At 42.7% G+C, this 10454-nt stretch overlaps 1 protein-coding gene across 1 annotated transcript in view; it reads left to right on the forward strand.

Moving 5' to 3' along the window:
* Positions 1–10303, forward strand: part of usp24 (ubiquitin specific peptidase 24) — a 31035-nt gene extending 20732 nt beyond the window's left edge. Inside the window, exons 51-68 of the mRNA XM_025064790.1 lie at positions 622–746; positions 836–977; positions 1180–1330; positions 1426–1521; positions 1642–1745; positions 1831–1944; positions 3256–3463; positions 3581–3670; positions 4036–4138; positions 4247–4365; positions 4483–4596; positions 4708–4773; positions 4895–4961; positions 5400–5478; positions 6050–6125; positions 6385–6471; positions 6779–6889; positions 7751–10303. Of these exons, the coding sequence (XP_024920558.1) occupies positions 622–746; positions 836–977; positions 1180–1330; positions 1426–1521; positions 1642–1745; positions 1831–1944; positions 3256–3463; positions 3581–3670; positions 4036–4138; positions 4247–4365; positions 4483–4596; positions 4708–4773; positions 4895–4961; positions 5400–5478; positions 6050–6125; positions 6385–6471; positions 6779–6889; positions 7751–7813 (1915 nt within the window). The 3' untranslated portion in view covers positions 7814–10303. The remainder of the gene's footprint in view (positions 1–621; positions 747–835; positions 978–1179; positions 1331–1425; positions 1522–1641; positions 1746–1830; positions 1945–3255; positions 3464–3580; positions 3671–4035; positions 4139–4246; positions 4366–4482; positions 4597–4707; positions 4774–4894; positions 4962–5399; positions 5479–6049; positions 6126–6384; positions 6472–6778; positions 6890–7750) is intronic.
* Positions 10304–10454: the final 151 nt, after the last annotated feature.

The raw sequence follows: 10454 nt of genomic DNA on the forward strand, positions 1-10454 counted from the left end.
TACTGACAGAGTGGAATGTAAAGAGACCACAGGAGTTAATATTCTTGGTTCTGCCTCTGCTCAGTGGTTTGATCCTGCCCCTGACTTAGATGACAGCAAATGGACTTTGTTCACTAAATGTTATTGCTTCTTGGGATTGACACTCATCACTTTATTTAGAAATGTGTTACTGGATACTTTTGAGAATTCAAAACCACTTAATAGTGTGGCATAGCATAGCATGTTTTTCTTCTGTTTTTATGACAATTATTTTTATTGGACTCCTTCAGTGTATTGCTATTCTTCATTGCTGACTATGCAGAATATGCACAGTCTTTGGAGCGGATTGGATTTCACTGTAGTTTTATGCATAAGTGATAATGTAACAAGCCAACTCTTGATTCTTGAATGAAGAGGAAGACGCAGGTGGACAATGGCAGTGTTTGATCAATAGTGTTTTCTTTAACTGGTCTGACAAACCACCTCAGCTGTCCTTTTCTACTGTAGTCCACTTCCTGTACCAGATTGTGTGTTTCCCTTTTGATTCTGATTCCAGGACAGGGAAGTTAATCTGTTTGAGCACAATTCTTGTCAGTTTCCTAACCTGATAGCTCTTCATCTTTATTTTTCTCTGTGTCTCAGTGGTGGCGCCCGGGGACGTTGGTACAAGTTCAACGACAACGTGGTGGAAGAGTTTGATATGAATGATGAAACTCTTGAGTACGAGTGCTTCGGAGGAGAATATCGCCCCAAAGTCTATGACCAGTGTGAGTACAATTGACAAACTGAGATGTTCTCACAATAAATGAATGAATGACAGACAAGCTCATTTTTAATTGGGTTTTTATTTGTGCAGCCAATCCCTACCCTGACGTGCGGAGGAGATACTGGAACGCATACATGCTGTTTTATCAGAAGATCAGCGACCAGAACTCACCCGTTCTGCCCAAAAAGAGCAGAGTGAGCATCATGAGGCAGGAAGCCGAGGACCTTACACTGTGAGTCGATACTATATTCACCAGTTGAACATTTTATGATCATTTTAATAAATTAATTATTTTTCTTCACACTTGTCCCAGTTAGCAGAAGAATCTGAAGCTTCTTCTACAGCTTGACCTTTATGTTAACACGTTCATAAAACCAAGCCTTTTTATTCAGCCTCCAACTGCTCAATTAAACACATAGTTCTGTCTTTTCCAGATCTGCTCCATCCTCTCCCGATGTGTCCCCGCAATCTTCCCCGCGCCCCCCGAGGGCCAACAACGACCGCCTCACCCTCCTCACACGTCTGGTCCGCAAAGGAGAGAAGAAAGGCCTATTTGTAGAGAAGATGCCGGCCAGCATCTATCAGGTGAAGTGGAATACAACTATCCTTTAATCTCGTCACAATCATAAATTCTCCACACCTTCTTGATGGTAGTATCTGACCGTCTGTCACTTGTATAGATGGTACGAGATGAAAATCTGAAGTTTATGAGGAACCGAGACGTCTACAACAGCGACTACTTCAACTTCACCCTCTCTCTAGCCTCTGTCAATGCAGTATGTGTCCGAGTTTCCTTCTTCCTTTATTATTTATCAGCAGATTGTGGAGTAGTTTTATGTTATGACATCACTGTGCAAACCACACCGAAACATTAATGACTTTAAACCATGTCACAGACGAAACTGAAGCATCCAGACTACCAACCTATGGCCAAAGAAAGTCTTCAGCTTGCAGTTCATTTTCTTTTCCATACTTACCTCCACACCAAAAAGAAACTCCGGTAAGTGTACACACACACACTCGTAAAAAAAACATCTCTGTCAGAAGCAGTCAATACAAATGCATTGTCACGGTTTGTCCTGCAGGGTGGACACAGAGGAGTGGATGGCCACAGTGGAGGTGTTGCTGTCCAAGAGCAGTGAGGCGTGTCAGTGGATGGTGCAGTACCTGGTTGGGCCAGAGGGACGAGAGATCACCAAGTGAGTGTACTCCATTTCCTGAACTGAGTTGATGCATGGTCATCGTGTATTCATACCAAACCGAAGGGTAAATACATGTACTTCTACATGTATTTACCCTTTGGTTTTTGTACCCATATATTTTCAAAATGTGTCATGGGTAACTTTAATATTGCAGAGCAAAACCAAATTCCAACTCTTCCCCCAACATAATTGTGACTGTACCCAATTGCTGCTCACACAAGTCAACTTTACATTAGTTAGCAGGTAACAAAGACAATGCTGGTGTGGTGAATGGAAGCGATCTACTTGAGCTCTGCTGTTCTCGAACACTACGGTTGTCAAGTAATCTACAGTAGCAGTGGAGAAAACAAATTGTTTGGGTGCAGAAAACATGATTTTATTGAACCAAATCAGCTTTTCTGCTTGTGATACATCAAACATAAAAACTCTCTTTAAAAGGGCTCATCAGACTGTGAGTGCGATGGCTGCCAGAAAAAAAACAAGTGCAAAAGCAGTAAAAACTCCTGATCTAAGTAGACGTCAAACAGAGGAGCCATGAAGCATACTGTCTTGAAAATGTATTAATTGTATTTCTATAAATTTATATTTGTTTTTAAATGTAAATCTTTTTTTTACAGATGTCAATACTGAGGTATTATTTCTCATTAATATTGGTTTTCAAAAAGAATTTTCCATCATCCATTTAAAATGACTGATTTGTCCCAGTGAAGTCACATGAGCCTGATTCAGTTCCTGGAAAGTCAAACATAGAAGCACTGTGTTTTTTCTAGGAACTTAGTCTGGGTTTAATCACTGCAGCATTTCTGAGCCTGACCCAGTGATATGTGATACTACAGACTTGGCAGCTCCCACATTCTGATCAATACTCACTGAAGTATGTGGTTCAGGTCACATTATTCCACCTTGGTGAAGCTGCTGCAGCCACAACCTTCACAGTGACTCTTGGTAATTGTAGAGAATTCAGGGACTATATTTGTATGGGGATAAACTACAATTGCACAGATAAACTAATGTCACTTTGACATTTGCTGATTTTTAAGAATATAAAATTATATTTACAAAAAGGTATTTTATTTCCTGGTATAAAGAGGGCATGAGCAAAATTGTTTTGTTCCAAATCTAGTCTGATTTCCAATCCTAAAGGTTGATGCTTCTCTTTACACTTTAGGACAAAAATATGTATTTATGAATCATGGACATTTGTATTTTCCAAATTTTTTTTTTCTAAAAACTGACAAGACAAAAAAATGAGGATGAAACAGTCCAATTAGACACCACTTCATTATGTCGTCCGTCTGCCTTCCTCAGGGTTTGTCTGTTAGAGTGCAGCTTGAGGGAGGTGAGGGTGGTGGTCGCGTCCATCCTGGAGAAGACCCTGGAGAGTGCTCTACATTTTAAAGATCCAGGATTGGATAATCTGATGGACGCCCTGCTGTCCTTATTAGACAAGGACGTTCCTGAGAATGTGAAGAGCTGTGCACAGTACTTCAGCCTCTTCAGTAGCTTTGCTCAGAGGGTAAGGAAGCAGATTTAAACCACTCCTAACTCTTTCAGCTGCGAAACATAAACCTGATGTAACATCGCTGTTTTCTGTTGGTTTTGGGTTTTTTTTCTTAAATGTTCTGCCTCTCAGGGTTGTGGACCATCACAGTTGCTGTTGAAACACTCAGCTTATCGCCGGTTGCTCATTTTCCTGTTGGGAACCAACAGACAGAATAACCAGGTAGATAAGCAATTTTTTCTTCACTGAAAAAACTGTTTTTTTCCTTTACTTTTTGGTGTCTGTAATATGAATTATTGTCACTGATGCACAGCACACAACCACAAACTAACACACACAAAATGTGTCCTCTGCCTTAAACCCATCACCATGGTGATCAGGAAGCAGCTCAAGCAGAGCGTCCAGGGAGCAGTGTGTGGGGACGGTGCCGTCCTCAGTGCACCTCAGACGCACAGTGGTTTTCAACCTCTGCCCATTGGACACAAGTCCAATTCCTTAACCAGCAGGCCACCTCTGCCTGTGCACATGTATCAACATCTTTTCTTAACCATAAAGTAATGACTTTATTTGTGTTTGTGTTTTTACAGAACCGACGGTGGAGCCCAGCACAGGCGCGGGAGTTCCTTCACCTCCACAGCGCTCTGGCACTCATTACTCTGCACTCTGACATCAGTTCACAGCGGACACACGGTGACACACTTTTTTTTTTTTTAAATCACACGTTTAGTAATTCAAACAGCCCAGTGTTGAGGGTTTTCTGTGGTGTCTGACTGTTTGTTGCCTTTTCTCTCTGTGTAGCTTCCGGTGACTTTAAGCTGCAGGCGAGTAACTTCTCATCCTCCACGTCACTGCTGCCCCTCCACAATGACGTTCTGACCTCACTTTTCACTCCAGAAGGACAGCCTTACCTTTTAGAGGTAAACTACAGATAACAGTAATAATGTATTACTGGGAATCTTAATCGTCCATGTTTAAAGAGTGACCCTCTGTGTGGTTGACTTTGTTTTAACTCTTGTGCCTTTTGCATTTACCAGGTGATGTTTGCCATGCGTGAGTTGTCAGGTCCACTGTCTGTCCTAATAGAGATGGTGACCTACTGCTCCTACTGCAACGAGCCGTTCTCCCTGGGCGTGCTGCAGCTCCTTAAGGTGAAAGTTGTCACAATTAAATGATCAGTGACAGGATGGCTTTGTAAAACCTGAGTTGAATTCTTTTAAAATAAATTTACCAAATTTTCTGTGTACCTTTTTTTGGTCCAGGCCCAGCTGGAGTCGGCTCCACCTCATGAACTGAAGAACATTTTCCAGATGCTGCAGGAGCTATTAGTGAGTAGCTGTCATCAGATATCAGTCATCAGTGCTTTTAAACCATCGATCTTTTTATGGACGTGTGGCTGGTGCCTGTTGCCATCCTTGTTGCTAACCTCACTTTAATATTTCACGTCAGGTAGTGGAAGACCCACTGCAGACACAGAGACTCAAGTATGCCTTTGAGTCAGAGAAAGGCCTCCTAGGTACGTCTTAATTCTGCCTATTGATGCCATTGGATATTTAGATTTAAGAAAAGGAGAATAGCAGCTTTGTTATTCCTACAAAACGTCTGTGCTTCTTGAACAAAGGAAATATAATTCCAAATTGAAGCATGAGAAAGAAATAAAATAAATAATGACATTGGTGCAAAATTCCCTGCAATCAGTTTGTGCCTGCTGGGGGCCCCCAACTGAGGTCATCTACAGGAATCATCACCAGTGGCAATCGCGATTAATGTTGCTAATTAAGATAACAGATAAATGATCTTCATTCTGTCCTCGGTGATCTACAGTGCAGCATGTTTATCGTCAATGTCATGAGCAGACAGTCATGTGGCTTTTTCACACTGTACTTTATTTTTTTGTTGTTATTATTTATTTAAAAGGTTTTAATGACCCTGATAAATTCTGTCTTTCTTTCAGCCTTAATGCACCAGAGCAACAACATGGACAGCAGACGCTGCTACCAGTGTGTGAAGTTCCTGGTTACATTAGCCCAGAAGTGAGTGTTTACTTATGAAAGCGCATAAATTAGGTTTGGACGGGATTTAAAATTTTAATGTTGTTCTGTGATGGAGGTCCAGGGAATATACAGCCGTCAGCCATGACGTTAACCTGCCTGATAACACGGCTCCACCTACAGCTGCCAAACTCAACACGCTGTGATTTAGTGTGAATTCATATAGGTATCGTCATTACTTCAGATCAGACCACACGTGCCAGTCTTCACTCCTCACATGCATTAGTGAGACTTAGCGGGCCGTGGCCATGTCACTCCCCACGGTACGACCCACAAGAGCTGTATTATTGGAGATACTGTGACCCAGTCATCCAAGCTTCACAGTCAGACCCTTGTCCAACTCACTGACGTCCTCCGTCTGTCTCTTTACTTCTGCCTCTAAACACATTTGACGATGAAGTGTTCACTGGCTGCCTACTGTATTGAGCACACCAACAGGTGCAGAGCTGAAGAGATAATCAGTGTTATTCATTTCACATGTCAGTGCTTGTAATGTTACGGTGGACCAGCATTTGTAAGCCTGATCTGTGGTGTGTGGATTTCTCTCCTCCAGGTGTCCTCCAGCCAAGGACTACTTTAAAGACTTGTCTGGTCACTGGAGCTGGGCAGTGCAGTGGCTACAGAAAAAGGTGGGCTGATCTGACAGTGTCAGTTCATATTTCATTAGATTTGGAATACTTATTTGAAAGACAGTAGACAGTTGACCTGGGAAAGAGGAAAAGACACAAGATCTGTGTGTTAGATTTTACAGTAGGATGACAGTCATCCCTGGTGTCTGTGACACATGATGTGTTTGTTTGTTGGATAGAAAGTCTGACACAACAACTAGAGTTTTAAATTCCTTTTAGTTTTTGTGCTAACATTTGATGTCTTTGTCTTTATTCTCAGATGACAGAGCATTACTGGACCCCTCAGAGTAATGTCTCCAACGAGACGTCAACCAACAAAACCTTCCAGCGTACCATTTCTGCACAGGTTTGAATCCATCCACAGTATTACAACAAATACAGCGATAGCAAGTCACAAAGAGATGGAATTTAAACCACAGACCCTTGATTAACTAATTAACTGGCGGGCCAAACTATAACAAAATAAATATCAAATGATAATGATAGGCAAAAATGTGATTAGGTCCCATTCTGTTTGTCATCATTAGACTGAGAAGATTTCTTCAGTCCCTCAGTTAAAACTTACAGTCCATTAATCTTACACATATAAATGTTCTTGCTCTTTTTGTTTATATTCCCTCTGTGTGTGTTTGTGTGTGTGTGTGTGTCTGCAGGATACCTTAGCCTATGCCACAGCGCTGTTAAATGAGAAGGAGCAGTCTGGCAGCAGTAACGGCTCGGACGGAAGTCCAGCAAATGAAAGCGCAGACCGCAGCCTGCGACAGGTAGACTCTGCTCATTGGAAGTGACTTTTGTACTCTCTGGTTACAACACAACACAACACAGACCCACTTTATGCAACAAAATATAGAAATGGAGCGTCTCCCTGGTTTGTGTCAGGAGCTTTGAAGGCCGACCGTTCCTTCCCACGCCTGCTCCATTTTTCTCTAACTCCTGCTGAGCCTGTGTTGAACAGACAAACGGCAGATGATTGTCACAGTTGTTCTGGCACAGATGTGAAAATACTGACTCTGTTGTTGAGTCATTTGAAGTAACCCACTCTCAGGGTCTTTTTGCACATATTACACAGTTGTTTCTTCTTTGGTAGAATTGAATGATTTAGTAGTGACAAAAAAGTCAGGGTTGTCACACAGTGGTTTTGTTTGACTAAAGTGGATTCCTAGCCCAGATCAGATTATTTGATGTGAAAAGTGAACTTTTCACAGATCAAGGTATCAAGATCAGGTATCGGAAAAAAGTGGAATAATTTGTTAAGTGTGGGTTTGGCAATGTAGCCAAATATCCAACTAGACAATCCAGATAATAAGTCAAACTATATTTAATACGATTAAACACATTGTAGCTGTGAATTAATCACTAACAATCAATATTGTTTTAAAAAAATATTAAAGAAAATTAATTATTACTGGAACAGATTGACAATAGCAGATATGAGAACACAAAAGATTCTGAAGTTCTCAAAATTTCTGTCCTTGCCACACACAAAAAATCCATTTGCAGAAATATTAATTTAAAAGCACAATAAAGGAGTTAGGGTGAACTAAGGGACAGACGTTGACTTTCTTTGTCCATGGCAGATAATCAGTAAGTTTATGTCAAAATAACCACAATCTTCTGTCTTTCAGGGGTCAGAGTCTCCCATGATGCTCGGCGACTCGAAGAGTGATCTGGAAGACGTGGATCCGTAGCTGCTCTCTAACCAGCAGGATGCCTCTGACGGAGTGGCGGCACAGCTGCGGGCAGCCAGTGGAAAAGGCTGCACTCTGCCTCTGATTGGTCGGAACATTCTGGGACTAAACAACATGCCAATCAGAACAGAAAACTCACTCCCCCTGTTGCCACGGCAACGCAGGAGCTATGAATAAACCATGAACGACTTGCCGTGGTGATGATGGGTCCGCATCAACGCTGAAGGCAGCATAAGTTAAGACCAGTGGAAAAGTGGCAAAAGAAAAAAAGAACCCTCCACAATCATGGATGACTTCAGTTGATCTTTTTGTTCATTCATTCACTCAGAATGACAGAAAGCAGTGGGATGTGTTTGGGTTGTGTTTTAAGAATTTCTTGGTCATATTTGCCAATGTATCTACATAAACATATTGTACAAAAAAAATTGTTCCATAGATGTGACGTCCAGTGTAAGATATTTTAAAGTCTCCTGCGCTCTTTTCTCAGCCATGCAATTCATGAGAGGACACAGCGGTCACTCTAGAGGAACTGTCTTACACACACACTCACACACGCACTTGTACAGGAATGCATACACAGGAACACTTGGGAGAGGGCGGGGTTAAGCATGCACTTTATAGTCCAGCCCAGTACAGCGGTTCCTCTGGAGACCCTCGTGTGCCTGTGCCCTCTTTTCTTTTTCTTTCTTTTTTTTTGTTTTTTTTTACAGCTTTTGTTTTCAGTGCCACTCACTCAGAAACACAGGAGCCCTGACACACGTCCTGTGACCTGACCTTTGGTCCCCTGGTGACCAGTGTGGCCAAAGGGGACACAGTCAAGAGTCAAGTCTGTCCTAGAAAAGAGGACAGATCCAGGCCATCAGCAGGTCTGGCAGAAGCAGTGCTATGGTCGGCACTTTCTCCTCTCCTCCTCCGTGCTTCCTGACAGGAAGACCGACCTGCTGGATTTTTAATCCTCACATTACTGTGTTTTATTTCCTTTGACTCTGGATGGATTGATTACTGGAGAGGATGCTTATTGGGACTCAAGCCTTATGCAAGAAAAGCTGATCTAGATGTGCACAGATCAGCCATGGTGGGCCGTCAGTGCCAACTGAGTCAGAGCTCAGCAGCATGTTTTATTTTTAGGTGCCAAGGCAACAATACACAAAGATAAACAGACAAATGTTCTTCTGAATATGGTACAACATTCACTCCTCCACTGCTCTCACAGTCACAAAGAACAGGTGCTCCTTGTCTCGCTGTTACCTCTGCTTTATCAGGTTTTGATTCTTTTGCCTTTTTGCTCTTTGTTTCACTCACGGGAAACGCACTCACCCACAGGAGCCGGACACAGATGTAGCTGTAGTTTCACTCTGAACCATCACCTGTGCGTCTGTAGTCGCTGCCTCAATCATCGGGAGACTTGAAGTGCCTTAACCTCCCGACCTTTTTTTCCCCCTCTGTGCCGCTGTACCGTCATCTGTCCGAGGAGGTGTGTCCACCTCTCCTTCTCCTCACTGCACCAAATCGTCTCACTGTAGAAGTGCGACGGGGCTGTTTGACTCCTGTTACTCCAACGTCGCACAGGGAGGATTTTCTCTGTGTGCTGAGTTCAAGGACTGTTGGAATGTGTGTTTTGGAGGAGGCTGGAGGTGTTGGGCTTCATCTTGAATGAAACAGGGTTTAGGTGACAGGACAGAGCATGGGTGGAACTTCAAATGCTGCTCGTCTTCCCTCTGCCCTCAAGCAGAGACATTTCGTAGATAGGCGGTTCACACTTAGCTAGTTTAAAAAAGGCCACACACACACACCCACACACACACACTTTCACTTCTGAAGACCCACATGTTCATCAGCTTAGGTCTCAGCTTTAACGGGTGAATGTTTACAGTGTGAGGACCTAAGAAGCTGTCATGCAAAACGCTTTTCTGTCAACATGTGGTCAGTCCACTGACGCTCCACATGTCTCTCTTCTTTCCCACTCTCTCACTTGATGTGAAGGTCACTTTGTGCTCCCCAGCACATTTGCATGTGTGGCAGTTAGTGGTGGTGAAGTTTGTCTTTTTTGTGGGTCAGAGATAAGGGAAGAAGAGAGAGATAAAAAAAAACCTCCATGTAGTTTGCTGTCGTGTCTTTTGGTCATTTCCATTTGCTGTTACAATCACACACCCACCAGTGTGGCTGGTAACGTGCTGTTTAATGGAGCTCCGCCCGCTCTGACATGGCCACGGCAACGTGGTTCACAATCACGTGAAAGTCCCTGCCTGTTCTGTCCAATCACTGCATTTACACCAGAGTCTTTATTTTATTGTTGGGGTCTGGGGAGGGATGACGAAGAGTGTGGGTGGGGATCAGCATCTCTACGGGTTTTTACTGTAAGTCAACTTTGAAAAATCACGTCTGTCATCACAGGATTCTGTAATGCATGTTAAAACGTCATTTTTAATTTGTACATCAGAGTTTGATTAAGGGGAAATTTGATATAAAAATAAACTGGAATGCAAAATGGTTCTAACATTTGTTCTTACTCCTACAAACTGCTGGTGTTTCCAGTGTCTCATCTGCAATCAAACACAATTAGCTACAGACGATCACTCCTGCTAATCATCCTGTCTGCTGCGTTCATTCAATTTGGCTCAGCCATGAATCAACCAGGGGT

Source organism: Cynoglossus semilaevis, chromosome 2 (assembly GCF_000523025.1).
Source record: "Cynoglossus semilaevis isolate Cse_v1.0 chromosome 2, Cse_v1.0, whole genome shotgun sequence".
Classification (NCBI taxonomy): Eukaryota; Metazoa; Chordata; class Actinopteri; order Pleuronectiformes; family Cynoglossidae; genus Cynoglossus; species Cynoglossus semilaevis.